This window comes from Labeo rohita, unplaced genomic scaffold (assembly GCF_022985175.1).
Source record: "Labeo rohita strain BAU-BD-2019 unplaced genomic scaffold, IGBB_LRoh.1.0 scaffold_114, whole genome shotgun sequence".
Taxonomy (NCBI): Eukaryota; Metazoa; Chordata; class Actinopteri; order Cypriniformes; family Cyprinidae; genus Labeo; species Labeo rohita.
The window spans coordinates 83,407-101,915 of NW_026127274.1; the positions used below are offsets into that span (position 1 = coordinate 83,407).

At 38.6% G+C, this 18,509-nt stretch overlaps 1 protein-coding gene across 16 annotated transcripts in view; it reads right to left on the bottom strand.

The window, feature by feature from the left end:
• LOC127157649 (meprin A subunit beta) overlaps window positions 1-18,509 on the bottom strand; it is a 127,683-nt gene that overhangs the window by 80,504 nt on the left and 28,670 nt on the right. The window contains exon 5 of one of the 16 annotated variants that reach the window (XM_051100901.1): window positions 13,155-13,198. The exons of 14 other annotated variants lie outside the window; for them this stretch is intronic. In XM_051100901.1, coding sequence (XP_050956858.1) covers window positions 13,155-13,198 — 44 coding nt within the window. Of the gene's footprint in view, window positions 1-13,154; window positions 13,199-15,203; window positions 15,328-18,509 lie in introns of those variants that run through there. One more of the 16 variants, XM_051100909.1, reaches the window with a different exon arrangement.

The window sequence follows — 18,509 nt, forward strand, 5'->3', positions numbered from 1 at the left end:
ACTTTATGCAAATGAAGAGCGACTTTCTATATTTATATTATACTTAGTCTTTTGCCTCCAAAATGTTTGTAGCGGCAAGAAACCCGATTCGCTGTCAAGGCAACCAGTAATGAGAACGCCCACTACCAACCTCTTCGCCAGCCACTGGCGACATGCAGCGACAGAAGTCGCTGCTAGTGTGAGCGCAGCTTAAGGATGCGCTTCGCGAGATGTAAAGCGCCATCAGCGAACTACAAACAAATAACCCTGACGGCTTTTTCATCATTGCCGGCGACTTCAGCCACGCAAACTTACAGACAGTTTTGCCAAAGTTCTACCAACATGTGAACTTTGCAACAAGGGGAAACAACACTCTGGACTTGGTTTACACAACAGAAAAAAATGCATACAAAGCTGAACCCCGCCCCCACCTTGGTTACTCGGACCACATCTCTGTTATGCTAATCCCAGCATGCAGATCACTTCTCAAACTTACCAAACCGGCTCAAAAACAGATCACAGTATGGCCAGATGATGCCACCTCAACACTACAGGACTGTTTTTAGCACACAGACTGGAACATGTTCAGAGAGGCGGCCACCTACAATAACCATACAGACCTGCATGAGTACACTGAAACTGTGACTGCTTACATCAAAAAGTGCATTGATGATGTAACAGTCACCAAGACCATCAACACACGTGCAAACCAGAAGCCGGGGATGACAGCAGAGGTTTGTGGGCTGCTAAAGACCAGAGATGATGCATTCAGATTAGGAGACAAAGCAGCCCTAAAAACAGAGCCAATCTGTCCCGTGGCATCAAGCAAGCAAAACGCTTGTATGCACAAAAAACAAACTAAAAATAAATGCACCAAAAAAATCACTTTACTGACAGCAAAGACACACAGAGTCTGTGGCAAGCCATTCAGACCATCACTGATTACAAGCCCCTGCCACAGGCCTGCGATGATGACACAACCCTCCCAGACGCACTCAATGAGTTCTAGTTTGATATGCAGAATGACACCTGCACAAAAACTACCCACACCTCCCAACAACCAGACACTCTGTCTGTCTCCAGCTGACGTAAAGAAGACTCTATCCAGGGTTAACCCACGCAAGGCTGCGGGTCCTGACAACATACCTGGCCATGTACTGAGGGACTGTGCTGCACAGCAGACGGATGTCCTAACAGATATCTTCAACATCTCGCTGAGCCAGGCAGTCGTCCCCATGTGTCTCAAATCCACTTCCATAATTCCAGTACCAAAGAAGTTCCCTGTGTCCTGTTTTAATGACTAATGTCCCATAGATAGTTATGCACAATATCAAAACCAGCCTCCCCAACACACTCAATCCGCTCCAGTTTGCATATCGTCCAAACCGCTCCACGGATGATGCCATTTCCTCCACCCTACACCTGGCTCTTACTCACTTAGAAAACAAAGACTCTTATGTTAAAATGCTGTTCACTGGCTTCAGCTCAGCATTCAGCACAATAATCCCACAACAGCTCATCAACAAACTAAACCTTCTGGGCCTTAACACCTTCCTTTGCAATTGGATCTTGGACTTTTTAACTGGAAGACCTCAGTCAGTCCGTGTCGGCCGCAACACCTCCAGCACTACCACACTGAGCACAGGTGCCCCACAAGGCTGTGTGCTCAGCCCACTGCTCTTCACGCTGTTGACCCACGACTGCACTGCCAAGTTCAGCTCCAACTACATCATCAAGTTTGCTGATGACACAACGGTGGTAGGTCTCATCAGCAACAACGATGAAACACACTACAGAGAGGAAGTGGCTAAGCTGTCTGAATGGTGTGGCGCTAACAACCTGTCCCTCAATGTGAGTAAGACAAAGGAGGTTGTAATGGACTTCAGGAGGAACTCTGTTGACCACCCCCCACTGACCATCAACAACTTGGCTGTGAAGAGAGTCAGCAGCACTAAATTCCTGGGGGTGCACATCACAGAGGATCTCACCTGGACCACCAGCACCATGTCACTCTCCAAGAAGGCACAACAGCACATACACTTTCTCCGCCGGCTGAAAAGAGCAAGTCTCCCTCCACCCATCCTTAGCACATTCTACAGGGGAACCATTGAGAGTGTGCTGACCAGCTGCATCACTGTCTGGTACGGGAACTGCCGCAAGACCCTACAGCGGACAGTGAACACAGCTGCAAAGATCATCGGTACCCCTCTCCCCTCCATTCTGGACATTTTCCTTGCACAATGCTCAGGTAAAGCCACCAAGTATTGTGAAGGACCCCACCCATCCCTCCCATCATCTCTTCCAGCTCCTGCCATCAGGAAGACGCTACAGAAGCGTCAGAGCCCGCTCTGCAAGACTGCTTAACAGCTTTTTCCCCCAGGCTGTGAGAGCCCTCAATTCCAACCACCTCATCCCCCTCTAAAACCTTATCCACAATGTAAACACAGTGCAATTCTGAGGCTGCTACACACAGGTGAGTGGGCTGGACAAACCACCTGTAGTAACGCATTCTTCATCTCTATATGCACCAGACACTTTCCTATTAATACTACATGTTACACAGAAAACATTGTGCACCTCTGAGTGTGCTACATACAGGTGAGTGGGCTAGACAAACCACCTGTAGAAACACTCTTTTCTTTCTATATGCACCAGCAGTGTTGGGGAGTAACTAGTTACATGTAACGGAATTACATAATTTAATTACAAAATAAATTTAATTGTAATTAGTTACAGTTACTGAGAAAAAATGTGTAATTAAATTACACTTACTTGTAAAAATGTCAATAATTACAAAAGGAATTTTTTTTTTTTTTTACACACCCACCCCCAAATACAGATTTAACTGACTTCTTTCACAAATTGCATTGACTGCTCTAAAATGAGACACCAATGTTTCAGGAGTTTAGGACACAGAATAGGACACATGCTTATTGGGTTCATGCATAAACTTTATTTTTTAAAATTAATTGTTTTTTCCAAGGCATCGTTAGATGCCAGTGTTTTCTGTCATAGCTATGCACACATTTGATTTCAAATCCAGTATCACAGCTATTAAACTATTTCTTGTTATGATTTCAAATATTTATTTAACCTCAGAATGATCTCGAAGTAAATAAGAGGTGAATTCATAGTGGCTGTGCTTAAAATTAAAGTATTACACACTCTTAAAAATGAAGGTGCTTCACAATGCCATAGAAGAACCTTTTTGTCTAAATGGTTTTATAAAGAACCTTTAACATTTTGTTTCACAATAGGTTCTTTATGGCGGATTTCAGATAACAAAAAGGTAAGAAAGAGATGGTTCTTTAAAGAACCTTTGACTGAATGGTTCTTTGTGGAACCAAAAATGGTTCTTCTATGGCATCACTGCAAAGAACCTTTTAAAGCACCTTTATTTTTAAGAGTGCACGGCTCTGTGGAATGCTTGATTCTGATTTGTCAGTCATGGCATTCCAAGGTATGTTATTCCCTGATAACAACTGGTAAAAGCTAATAACACAGACTCATCCGGGCAACTTAAGTTGGTGCTATAACGCTTTTTCCTGGTGTTTGATTAGCTAATAAAATATTAAAGCTCAATTCAATATTATGTGTAAAATTTCTTAATTTTGTCATGCTGGTATTGTGGACTCGCTCTATTGTTTCATACAAACACACCTGCTGCCATTTTTTTTTTTTTTTTTTTTTTTTTTGTACACTGTAATGGACTATAAGATAACCAACAAACTAGTACTACTACTTTATTATTTATATGGTGAAATGTTGTGTAATAAAAGTGGTATGACTGCACTGTATCCCTAAAATGTCTGTCTAGTTTAAACTTGCCATTTGCTAGCAACTGATTTCTTCATGGAAGCTTTGCATTCAAATATTTCAACTCAGATCAGTGTTTCGTGTGTAATTATTTTGACACGAAACATCTAAATAATCTATCAAGCAGCTGTGTAATTAGTGGGATAATGTGATTCCAGCCAGTTGTTATAGCAAATTATAATCTTAATTCAAGTGATAAAGGATTTTGAAAGTCTGACAGTAATCAGTGTTGAGTGCTACTGTAAGGTTAACTCTGCCTGGTTTAAATGTTTCAAAATGATTAATAGTTGAAAATATTAGAAGTTTTAAAAAGTAATTACAGTTTTTCTCGATTGCTAAAACACTATAACCAGTCTTTTGAACTAAAATTTCAAAACCATAATGGCATTTTTCAAAAAGCACACCCATTTCCCTGAACTATAAACACTATTTCCCTGCTTTAACACATGAGTCAGATTTGGTGAACTGTTACTGCAAAACTCTACACACAACTCCCTACATTTCTCAGCGCTTACACCATGTGATCATTTAGAAAGCACTAGCATTCAATATTGTTAACTGAAGTCTGCAAAGTTTGAGCTCAATTAGAAAACAATTACCCAAATGGAAACACTAGGACTCAAAATTTGTCACACACCAATCAGAACCTTCGATGGAGATAAAAGGGCCAAAGTCAGCTTACAGTTTGGTGCATTTCTCAGATCAGAAATGACATTCTCAATACTACTTGTTCAACCTCCACATCGTCTAGTCACTTGTACATATCATAAAATGTTTCTATTTTTTTTTTTTTTTAACAAGTTGCGTTTGCTTTGGTACATTCATGCAACTGATTATGCAACTGATTTGTCTGCTATTTCCTACATTATCACTTCTTATTGTTGTTGCTATAGTCTTACCCCTTAAAACATCAAGGCATTAGCTCATCGTATATGTATTTGCAGTAGATGCTAAATTTTTGATCCAGTTGTCATAAACTGTCAAGCATACTCTACACATTTCTATAAGACTTTTTGTAGATTTGCCATGAACTGTTCAAGTGAATATTGACTTTTGCTAATGTCGAGACTACAGATCAACCAATGATAAAGCAGTTCTCTGAAATAGCTCAAAGGTACATCTCAACATCTCATGCTTTTTCTTTTCTATTTCACAATGACTTTGTAACGTATTTATATATATGTATATATATATATATATATATTTTTTTTTTTTTTTTTTTTTTGTTAGACCACTAGTAAAAGTGTAACTGTGAATCCTATCCGGTCTTTTTCAATCAATATCCCGCATACAGTAATATGCAGTTTCGAAGACGAAGAGTAGGAAGTGAAAGAGGAAGAGGAGGGGAAGAAGGAGGACAACGACAACAACATGGAAGAGAAATAGGAAGGGCAAGGGCAAGGAAACAAGCAGTCTTATATATTTTAGTTGATGCATGCCAGGGTTGGGTCAGGCATGCAAGAGGATTTTACCCCTGCTGCCTGTCCAGAGCCAATTTAGTCTGTGATACTGAGGAGGTTGTTTGGCCTGTCCCAGACCAAAGACAGGATGCTGGGGCAGAATAATTCTTTTTGTTGTTGTTTGCTGTTTTGTGATGTACTTTACAGTACAATAAATTAAGGATTAAAACACAAATGCATACATTTTTGTGTTCATCATGTGATTTTTTTTTTCTTCCAAGCAACACTTATTACCAGCTTTCGTAGTATTGTTTTGAATTGATCTCATCAGTGTGTAAAACAGTGTTGTAGTGTGTGTGTTTTTGAGGGTTTGTGTGTCATGTCTGAGAGCAAAGTTTGTTTTTTTCAGCAAGATTGAGTTGTTTTGAGTGGAGAGCTTCATTTTGACCTGAATATAGTAAGTTCAGGGAATTGAGTTAGAAGTTACGGATTTGTGTTTAGGTTATCGCAAAAGCGAGGCATAATTTCAAGAAATGTGTTTAAGCAATTGAGAAAAACTGTAAAAAGTAATCAAAAGTAATAAGTTACTTTACTTTAATAAAGTAATTGAAAAGTTACACTACTTATTACATTTGAAATCAAGTAACTTGTAATCTGTAACCTATTACATTTCAAAAGTAACCTTCCCAACACTGTGCACCAGACACTTTCTTATTAACACTCCACGTTACAAGGACCTAATATGGACTTAACAAATGTTTACTTGTCAATGCACCACAAATCATATTGCACTATTTGCTTCTTAACCTTTAAATACCTCTTCTGCACATTATCGTGCACAGTTTTTATGTAAAGTACTTGTCTGTCTTAGGTTATGTGTATGTATAGTCAATTATTTATAGTATATGTATAGTTACATGTATAGGTTTAAAAAATTGTTTCTATGTCTAGTGTATGTATGTTCATATTTATCTTTATTTATGTAGCACCGTGGTCCTACGAGACACGACATTTCGTTCCACTGTATGTCCACAGATGTAGCGGAATGACAATAAAGCTCGACTTGACTTGACTTGAAAACCAACGTTTATTTACAGGAGCAAAGGAAGCAAGTTTCCTGACAAAGGAAAACCAGTCTCCTCTTAGCTCATTTTTCTTTACAAATCCTTGTTTGGTACTTCTAGTTTGTGACTGTTGTTTTGTTTTGTTTTCTCCACTGTACAGCGGCTATGTCATACGTCATCCGCCCGGAGCTGCTTCGGTGTAACTGTTAGCGCAAGATTGAGAAAAGTGATTATTGCGTTTTAAATATGGATATTTTTCTTACAAGCCGTGTGAGGTGCTTTTTATTATGGATAGATGAGCTTTATTAGACTTGTTTTGGACTGATGAAGAGACACACTTGCCTATTGCCATTATAAAGCTTGAAGGAGACAGAACAATTTTTAATATAATTCTGATTGCATTTGTCTGAAAGAAAGTAGTCATATACACCTAGAATGCCTTGATGGTGAGTAAATAATGGGCTATTTTTCATTTTTGGGGGATAAAAATAAAGATGTTAACTGATGTACTGAAGTCATGTGGAATACAACGAACTGTGATGTTTTTATCAGCCATTTGGACTCTCATTCTGACGGCACCCATTCACTGCAGAGGATCCATTAGTGAGCAACTGATGTAATGCTACATTTCTCCAAATCTGTTCTGATGAGGGAACAAACTCATCTACATCTTAGGTGGCCTGAGGGTGAGTAAATTTTCAGTACATTTTTATTTTTGAGTGAACTATTTCTATAATTGCATACATCTTTTCCAGATTCCAGATTTTCAAATAGTTGGAAAGCTTATTTATTCAGCTTTCAGATGAAGTATAAATCTCAAATAAAATAAAAAATGACCCTTATGGCTTGTTTGTGGTCCAGGGTCATATAAGCAAGCTATTTATAGGTTGATTCCCACTGAAAAGTGTAGCACTGTGACTTTTAGAGCTATCAAAACATTGTTCTGTGTGTATGAGCATCAGAACCAGTCTGACTTTGCAACATTGGCTCAACCAGCAGTGAGAGTTTGTGGTGGGACAATCTGTTTTTTCAACCAATAATAGATAAGGAAGTGTTCTGTAATCAAGTTTCAAAACTGTCAAAACAGTTTGAAAATCAGTTTGGTTATGCTACAGGTAAGAATTACTCACTTCAGGATTAAATATAACTGAAAGGAACTAGTTAATGTTTCAAATGAAAGTGCTGTAAGTTTAATTCAGCACATGATTGGATATTTGAACCACATGATCAATACACATGAATGGTGACTGACCACTTGTGCTGTCATTGGCATGATGTTTATTGCAGTGATCAAGTAAATCAAGTTCATCCAGTCCATTATCCTGGCAGAATGGACATGTGAAAGTCCTTGCAGTAAAACTGAACAGAAAAAAAAATAAAAACAAAATCAAGAAATAATTACATGCCAAAGACTGAATTTTTTGTTTTCTTTGAAAAATTCTTAAAGAAAACCCCAGGTATTAAGACTTACTAAAATATGTAGTAGAAAACCCATGAAATATTTACGGTATTTTAAAAATCCACATCGTTTTATACATATTTTGGACTATGGGGGGACTATGGACTATGGGGGACTATGACTGACTGTTCTCAGTCAGCTACTGGCGCTATCTGTTGCTATTTTTAACACAACCAGGGCCCGAGTAGGAGTCATTTTCAGCCCTGGAGTTTCATGGCTTAGATAGGCTATCTAACAGACTAACAGACTAACAGACTATCTGAAATCAGATAATAATTACTGCTTCTCAGCTAACTTGTCCGCTGAGAAATCTAATCCCGTCCGGTCTGAGATTCATTGTTTGTGATCCAATTCTCCGACCGCTTGCTCCACTTTCATAATGGACATAAGCCTTTTTGCCAAATATGATGAAACAATAACTTGAAATCAATAAGAAGATGCCGATCACGGAAACTGATAGAAGAGTTAGGTAAGAATCTAGTCGTATTGCAGTTTTCTTGATTGTTAACAAGTATAAATTCACGTGTTGATTCGTTCAGGTCTCTCCTCTCTCCGTTGTTAGGATGCAGAGATTCTGATTGGTGTGTCATCAGTTTTGCTAATGTTTAACATAGTTTAACTCATTGTTAAACTTTTTGAGAAATGTGTCTTTGTTTTGAGAACTGAATGAATGGTTCGGGAGAATGTGCCAACTAAAATAAGTTACACATAGAGTACATCAGATTATGGAAATTTCACTACTCTATATGTACAGTACAGTGTAGCACATGTTTTACAGCTATAAACGTGTGACTGTCAAATTTTGATCTGTAACCATTTTTTTTTACAGTATGTGTACTGCGTTTTTGCAGAACTGAGAAATGACTGCCTAGAGATATAGTGCTGTGTCAGAAGACCAAGAAACTGTTATTTGAACTTTTCTAGTGATTATCTACTGCAAGATTACTTTACAGTAGTAAAATGAAAATATTTTTTTTCCCCAAAAGTTAATAGCTGATTCTGTATCTGTTTTTGTTATAGTGTTATTGATCTTGTGAGTGTTCACTGGCAGTAAAGTCATCAGTGCATTTAAACTGTGTGTAAGCATGTAAGAACACCTGTGATAACTAGATTGAAAAGTTTGAAAGACAAATGTATGCTGGCTTGTCTTAAAGTCTTGTTTAAAATCATAACTAGTTTGGTCAAATGTTCTAGGTTTGCTAAAGGGTTGCTAGGATATTCTGGGTGGTTGCAAGGCTCATGCTATGCAGTTGCTGGGGTGTTGCTAGAGTACATGGTTGATAGTGTGTTCTGGGTGATTACAGACATTTCCACCTCTGTTAATAATAGAAAATCAAACATTGTTTTCAAAACTGACCCAGTTTCAGTGCTTTCACATTATTGTATTTCTTTCTAATGTTAGGAAATTCAAACGTTTTCATTGCTCTTAAACTAAAACGTGATTTATACCATCTAAGTAGCCTATGTAATTTTAATAGAACTTCATGTCTTCTTCAGTGATACAAGCTCAGAAAAATGTATAACCTGTTGAAGCTTTTTATGTTGTGTATTGACTTGGTTCCATGATGGATATTGTAATATCATTTATTTTTATATTTTAAACAATATAGATGATTACCTAATGGTAATGCAATATTTGTGAACACAGCTGTGTATCTCAGACTATAAATCCCTTAAATGCATGTAGGGTTACTTTGGTGTTGCCACCCCTCATAGACCCATGCCACCCCTGTGCCACCTTAAAAATTGTTTTCTAGATCCGCCCCTGGGTGGTCATATGGCATATGCCTGCAGATACAGGACAAACTGTGTTATAGATTTCATATAGGACACTTCTTTGATGCCTTAAACACTGGTATCCATATTTCAACCCCAATGGCATGACAGTACCGTCCCACGCAGCCAAAAAAACAGACTGCTCACTGGAAATTCTCCCGGTGCTCCCGATTACTCACAAAACGCCCCCACCTCGAGAGAAAGCAGCAGAAGCACCCTGTGCAGCCGAGGTGGTTACCACGAAAGCTGAAATAACGCCACACTTCAGCTTAGTACACCGAGGCAGGAGCATGAATTCTTCTTTCATTCTTCATTACTGACAAAGAACTATATTAATGCTAACATTAGTGGTGTGCCTTTATGCTAGTATTTCCTGACACTGTTTAAGTTCAGAGATAAGAAGACTGCACTCTAGTGGTCGGGAAATAAACTCAAAATGAAGCAACTGCCATGAATCTTGTATGATTTTTTTTTTTAAATATCAATATTGTGTTTTTGAGAATCGATACAGTATCTCCAAACAAAATATCGTGATACTTAACGTGTATCGATATTTTCTTACACCCCTACATGGCCCCCTGGACTGCCTGCTCCGCTATGGCCCACGGAGCTGCCTGCTCCGCCATGACCCCCTGGACTGCTGGTTCCACCATGGCTCCCCGAGCTGCCTGCTCCGCCATGGTGCCTGGATCTGGTACCGCCCTGGAGGCTTCCCGTTCAGCACAAGCCTGTCATGATGGGCCGTCATCATGTCACGCCCATGGATGTTCTGTGCTTTTCTCCCCATGTGCTCTGTGACCTACTTTTCTCCCTTGTCTTATTGCTTAATTTGATTCGCCTGTGTTGATTATTATCCCTTGTTAAGTTGAGTATATAAAGTGTTGTCTGCCCTGGATTTCCTTGTCCATAGTTAACGTCAGTTTGTTCATTTGCAGGTCTCCATGTTATGTGATACATGTGTTCCTGCCTGCCCTGTACTACATGTGGATGGTTTTTATAGGACTGTTGTTTGAGTTTATCCCTCCTCTCCTCATTCCTCGCTCCTCCCAATAGCAGCGTAATCCTGACAGTTCCTTAGAACTCGTTCTAAAATGACAAGTTTAATTATTCAAGCTGCTATCAACCTTTTTCTTCAAAGTGGAAGTAAGCCATGGGTGAGACTTCTGGTTCATAAGCCACTATAGAGAAATAACCAGAAGAATAACAACGTGCAATAAACTATAAAATGGTTTACACTACAAACCAGTCTGTTTATAATTAAGTTATTACATTAAAATTGGTGTGTCTTTGTATTCGAAGACACACCAATTTGCAATATCAAGCAGCAAAACGAGCTGTTTTGTACAGCTAACAATAGCTGGGCGCTGAAGCCAGACCCATAAAATTTACAAATAGCCTCGCCAGCTCTTACAGGAAAAAATAAGGTGGTAGAAGAGGCTACAAATGTTCTGCCACCTGCAGCATTCACATATGTGATATATCCTTTTAGCCGGGACTCCTTCAGACCTGACGAAATGACGCAAAGACGTATGGCAGCAAACTCAGAATCCGATCTGATAAATATCCATATTCAAAATAATCTCTTTAATTTAGCTTGCACTAACAGTTGTACACAGAAGCAGCTCTGGGCGGATGATGTAATACGTCGGCACTGTACATGTGTTAGTGAGTCTTGTGAAACACCAACATTTGTTTACAGGAGCAAAGGAAGCAAACTTTCCTGACTTTAGCAAAGAAAAACCAGTCTCCTCTTAGTTTATATCGAAATCCTCTGACATTTCTCTTTACAAATCCTCGTTTTGTAATTTGTAATTTGTAATTCTTGACCTTTGCTTTGGTTGCTCCATGGCATGTTTGCATTCACTTCTCACCGGCGCATACGCAATGCAGACGTATTATGTCATCTGCCCGGAGCTGTTTTCCTGTACAACCAGTTTGTGCAATCTAGATTACAGTGATTATTACGTTTTAGATATGGATATTTTTCTTACAAAAACACATCGATTTGCTACAGGAGGCCAGAGCCATGTGAGGCACTTTTTATTATGAATGGATGCGCTTCATTGGACTTGTTTTGGACTGATGAAGAGAAACATCCTCCTATTGCCATTCTAAAGCTTGGAAGTGCCAGGATAATTTCTGATGTAATTCCGATTGGATTTGTCTGAAAGAAGAAGGTCATACACACTTAGGATGCTTGGAGGTTGAGTAAATAATGGGCTAATTTTCATTTTTGGGTGAACAAAACCTTTAAATGTGGTGGTGTTGTTGAAAGCTCAGCCAACTCAGAAGAGCAGACCAGCATCTCAAAAAAGCAGTCAAAGGAAGAAGGCTGAGATCAGTCAGGACAGGTACAACAGAGTCATCTTACTGCCAATACTGTGAATTTTTCTGCATTATTACTGTGGTCCAAAGGATGGAGATGCGACCACGTTTGGGAAACAGTCGTGACTACCTAGTTTGTTTCTACAACAATGCATCGTAATACCGCATATGTGTTGTGGAACTTGGCTATTAACATGTAATATTTTAATTATATTCTACTGAAATAAACAAAATGAACAAAATGGCTTAATATAGATTTGTTCATTTCGATGAACATCCAAAATCCGAAATGATCAGTAAAATTATCTTATCTTCCCATCACTAGAAGTGAGCTCTGCGGCAGACTTCTACTGACAGTCAATGTGGCATTATGTCACAAATGTGTGGAGGGTTTAGGTTGCGATTTGGGACAGGGTCATATAGACATGTCTATGAGTGGGCGGGAGGCTTCAGATTCTAGAGAGCATTTGATAGGACAGAAAGTTTGATGAGAAGCTGAAGTGCAGTGTGATGTCATAAAAATCATTGATTCATATTGGTGGAAGTTAGAGACTGTAAGTTTTGAATGATTTTATCTCCTAAATGCAAAAAAAATTGTCATTGTTTGGGAGCACACTAACTTATAATTAACCTTGAGACTATTCATAGTAAAAAAAAAAAAAAAAAAAAATCAGATTTCATGGGAATTTAAAAAGTAAGATTAAAAAATGATCTCGTAAGTTTTTGTTTCAAAAAAAAAAAGTGACAAATCTAAATAGAATTTTGATTATTACGCAGTGTGTGAAGATGAGTTTAAATGTGTGTCATATAAAGATTTCTCACCCGCTGCCTTTAAATAAGAAAATGTACTTTGGCTCTCTATACCGGGGCTTGAAGTCAATACAGGTCTTGAGCCTGAATTGGTCTGAAAAAAGGCTTTCAGTATCACACCTTTGGCATTGATTTCTATCAAAAGAAAAAGAAAAAGTTAGAATTTGAATGTCAGATACGGGTCAAAGCATAAATTCAAGCTGGACTGAATCAGTTATTATATATTCACAGACCAAGGCTCCTATCAGTGGTCGGCCAACCATACTTTTCATCCAAAATAGTGTTCCTGTCTTCTCCCTGTTAAATATGGATTTATTGTATTTAATAAAGTTGTATCATTTTGATGTTTAGTGATTGAAACTTTACTGTATTTACACATTAGTTTCACCTCCTGAGGATAATGTTGACAGGTTAAGAATGTCCTAAAAATGTATATTATTATTTTTCAGGCCCAGAAATTCAGGCCCTACTTTGTACCCTATTTGTGGAAAGTGGCATGAGAATTTGCTCAGAGAAAACACTGACCTCCTGTATCAGAATATCTCCTTCCACCAGGTGAAGTCCTGCCTCTGTTGAACAGGACAGCAGTTAATAATGTTATAAAAATTTAATCTTTCCACAAACCTTCATTTATATCAATTATATCCTGGTCTTGTCAGGATATCTGAAGGAGAACTCAAACGCAGAATGAATGTTAATGTTTTATTAACCAAAATGACTGACAGGACAAGAGATGGTGAGGCGGGGAGTGAACACAGTCCAAACAATAGGCAGTGAGAGACTCGTAGACAGGCAGGTGAATGGGCACAGAGTCCAGTCCAGAAAGACAGACCACCAGAGAGGAGAGTAGGCAGCGAAGCTGGAGGCCGGTAGTAGCAACAGTGGCCTGACAGGAACCTGAGGCGTTAGCCCCTCCACACTTGTGATCTCACAGGCTCTGTAGACGTCTAGCTGTGAGGCAGATAGAGAAAGCAGACCAAGAGCTCAGACTGCAGGACTGGACTGGACAAGACAAGACTAAAGAATGACAAGAAACAGAATTAAGTGAACAACTTGGCAGAGAATAATCAGTATCACAAACGGTAAGACAAGCTAGCAAACAGACTAAGCACAATAAACAGCAAGGTTGAACAATGAACTGGCAAAACAAGAGGGTAAGGGAGAACAATATAAAGGAGCGGAGAACACAAGGAACAGGTGAAAATACTCAGACAAACGAGGACTAAACAAGGGGGCATGGTGACAGGCAACAAGGAGGCAGGACAAGGGGAGCACAATGCAAAAGGTGTGTTCGACTTTACGCAGCGCTGCACAGCTCGATCAAATTCTGACTTGAAGCAGTGCATGCCGGTTAGAAATTCTGTCCGACTTGAGGTGGCGACGACGCCTTGTGACTGTCACATGTGCCATCAAAGTACCGCGGTAGCGATTCGAGAGCAGCCGGCTGACTCAGCTGGCACAGTTTCTTCAGAGCGGCTGCAGGAGCTCTGATGACCACATGGCTGTTTCACGATTGGCCAGATTCACCGCATGACAACGATCACATGTGTTTTGTGTTTATTCTAACATCCTCAAGTCCTATAATGCTGACAAATCTGTGTTTTTAGAACAGTAAAAGTGTTTTTACTGTAGTCGCAATGTTATTTTGAGTCAGATTTATCATAAAACACTGATAAAAGCATAAATAACCCCACTTTATTAGTATTTAAACAGTATATGTTTATGTTGAGCATTATTCTTGTCCAGATGGCGCTGTATTAAGCAGTATATGAAACATGTTTCTGTTGCTCATGAAAATGCTTTGGAAAAGTCCGTGTATTTAATAAATATTGCATTTAATTCACTTCTTCTGTGATAGAGCATGCAAACACCGCGAGAGCTTCACTAATGAGAGTAAAAAGTATCCGTCTCGACGCCTCCGTTTTCAACTGCGCCCCCGACTGCTCTTGGCTACTCTTGTTGATTGCCGTCTGTAGCCGTGGATGAAGTCGAACACACCTAAACACAAACAAAGACAGAGCCATGTGCTCAAACACAACACAAACATAGAAACATAAAACAAAGACAACACAGACAAGACTGTCAGGGGGAGAACCCTGACAGGTCTTTTCCATCATCCACATTAATCTTTGTGTTCCCTACAAAAGTTAATTAATTAATTAATTAATTAATTAATTAATTAAAAAAGGTCAAATTTCAGAGCATAATATATGAAATCATTTAAAATTTTATGACTCAATTAAAATTGTGTGATTGTTATGACTTACCTGTGAGTGAAGATAGTGGCTTTGAAAGAAAACATTTGATTGGTAAGTGTCAAAGATACTCATTTACAGTGCAAGCTTTATTTATTGTATAACCTGCTATTATGAAATACTCACAAACTATATCATCATAAAACTCATTCAGTCTTAAACAAGGTCATTACATTATAATATATAAAAATTATATATAAAAAACAGCAGCTGTGTAGTTTTGCTCTAAAATATAATCATTTGCTTTTGTTTAGCACAATAATAATCAATGAATAATCACAAAGTCATTGTTTTTATGACACCTGAATTCTACACTCACCAAACACAGCGCTGTGGTGCATACGCACAGAATCAGCAATGTATGGAGAGACGCCATAAGAACTCCACTCTGAGCCATTCAGAACATCAGTCCATTGTGCATTAGCCAGTTTATAGAACAAAAGAATTTAGTCCAATAGTATATGATTTATAATGGTCAACTTGATATTATTAGACATGATTTCCCCTCAAACTAGTGCTGATTAAGTATTTAATGCAAAGCATCTTTCTAGAAGTTAGAGGATAAGTTGAACTTGAACCAGTACTAAATCTCGGGGCCTTAGTCACCCATGGTGGAACAGGGTCTGAATCTGGCAAATCATCATCATCATTAATTTTGGGCACCTGCATATACATCATTTGGTGTGACACATGATCACAGCATTTCTTATCACCTGCAGAATTTAGTTCCAACCTTGATCAAACACACCTATCTGTAATTATTAAGTGCTCCTTCAGATCCTAATTAGTTGATTCAGGTGTGTTTGCATACAAAGCTGAAATGAAAATTGTGTCAGTGTCCAAATATATATGGACCTGACTGTAGTTGCCACTCATTCTAGATGGTGTTGTCAATTCACATGTTCCAACCACTGAACCTGTAGTGCCAGAATCAACCATGCATGAAAGATAACCATTGCCCTGATATGCACAAAGTTATTCCTGATATTGTTTGTAAGCTTTATTTTCATATTGTACATAAGTTCCAACTTTTAAGTTAAATTTCCTCTCCAACAGCTTAATACTTCAATCTTTTTTAACAAGCAGCAAGATGTTCTTCATTGCAGCTGACAGTGGTTAATAGCACATCTTGCTTATCTATGACTGTATGTATATGTGTGAGTGTGTTACCTCACCTCTCCCTCGCTGCAGGCTCACATACAGCCACTTCCTTTCCCCCTCTGCACTCTGTGATCAGCCTGATATTTTTCTCTCTGCAGTTATAGCAAGCCTCAGGATCAACACTTCATAGCTCATGTCCATCACGTCGGCCTCCTCACCAACACTATCAAGGTCTCTAAGTTCAGCTTCTTGTCTTGGTATTCTTTCTTCTTTCTTTTTTTATCTTATATAAGAGCCCTCAGCGAGGGAGAGGTGAGGTAACACACTCAAACATACACACAGAATCACAGATAAGCAAGGTGTGCTACTAACCACTGCCAAATGCAATTAAGAACATCTTGCTGCTTATTAAAAAACATTAATGTATTGAGCTGCTAGAGAGGACCATAAGGTAGGAACTTATGTACAATATGAAAATAAAGCTTAAAAACTATTACCAAGAATAATTTTGTGCATATCAGGGCACTGGTTAAAACCAACATTTATTTACAGGAGAAAAGGCAAAAGCAAACCATTCTCCTCTTGGCTTAAATCGTTATCCTTTGACATTTTTCTTTACAAATCCTTGTTATGTACTTTTAATTTGTGACTGCTGTTTTGTTTTGATCTCTCCACTGTGCATCTGCATTCGTCACTTCTGAGCGGTGCATGCACTGTAGCGTCTGGACCAATCAGACATACATTAATTGTTACATTTAACAAATAGTCTTTAAACCCAACAAGCCAGCTATATGCTGGAGCTCTGGAGACAACCCCCCAAAGCAACTAACACCCCAAAAGGGCTCAGTTGCCAGGACAACGTTCTGATAAGAGGTTTTATTGCCCAGAGGAATGCACATTTGCCCATGCTACATTTGCCCATAGGAAAGACACAATGCCTATACTGCCCTGCAAAGGCAAAAGACCTTAACTTCGATTTTGGTCAAAAATTAGTTATTGATATTTTTGGGACATTTAAGACATCCTTTATCATGTGTATAAGTATCTTGAGTCAATTTTGTTGTTTTTCCGAGAAAATAATGAATAGTCTTAACCGTAACTTCAAAAACCCCTGGAGAAACCACCTTATAACACCAGTTACCGCTCTTTGACTTTGTTTGGAATGCTCAAATTGAGTTAGGGTGTTCTGCCTTTGTTTAGCCACGCGTCAGTATAAAGTTACAATGCTGACTCTGAGTTATATGGTGTTTTGCCTTTGTTTTACTGTCCATTAAAGTCTGCCGCGTTTTTAATTACGGTGTAATTTGTATACTTTCATATATCTGATCTGTCACTGAAGCATTAGACAAACGAATTAGATAGCAATCGGCCAGACAGCTCCATATAATAACGCACTGTACAGAGATATTTTGGCAACAATATGTAAATATAAATAATCTTTAAAGATTTTTTTTTTTTTACTTTTTATAATGCAGATTATTCAGCAGGCTGTCACTGCTAGTTGGACGCGTGTGGAATCGAATGCCGTAGCATGTAGCATGTAGCATGATCAATTAGAAAATCAGTAGGTTACGAACAGTCTGCAATTAAATCCATATCCTACCTTTTCTTGTAAGCCGATAAAATCAATCCACAAGCATTCTGGCCATTCCTGCTTGCTGGCATTCACATCAATCCACAAGTCGTTCTTTTAGGTTAAGCTATTTCATTCACGTCAATATAAGAACTATTATGCTATGTCTAGCAATCTCTTATGTTACTGAGCATAGCAAACTGTGGTACGAGTACCAGTAGTGGTACTCAGGCTCCCTCTAGTGGTACACAGAGGAAGTTACCGCATTTTGCCTTGGTGTGACTTCTCACTTTTTGCAGACACTGCAAAAGGCAGAGTACGCTAACTTCGAAATAGGGGTAAAAATCAAGTTTGAGCTCACAATTTTTTTTAATGTAGATAATTTTCATTGCTAAAACATCTAATTGCCAAATTTCCAGTGTCCTACCTATAATTAATTTGGCTGGACAAATAAAAAACTTTAAAGTCATTTTTCTCATTTTCACACTCTAGCGAGTTAAGGTCTTTTGCCTTTGTAGGGCAGTATAGAAATAGACTCTTTCCTATTCATTCACAGACAAACCTTTCTTTGACCTTCCTATCACACATAGCCCAGGTCATTGTGTACAGTATTACTGCATTGTATTTTAATTTTGTGTGTTGTATTTGTATTTGTCTTTCTACTGTTTTATGCATACGTTATGATAGATGACTAGTCATATAACCCACCTATGCCATGTTTGGTCTCTTTGAATTCGTATTTTGATGATCTAAAAGATGGTGTAAATTAGATGTTGATACCTATGCAACATATTAGTGTTTTAAGAAACCTTACTAGTTTTTGCATTAACACCCAATCGAATTACATATGCAAAATACCATGCTCACAGACAAAGAGTCGTAAACTTTCCCTCCAAAGGTGAAAGTTACCATTGGTTCGTGGACCTCCTGGAGGCACAGCCTCCAGAGAGC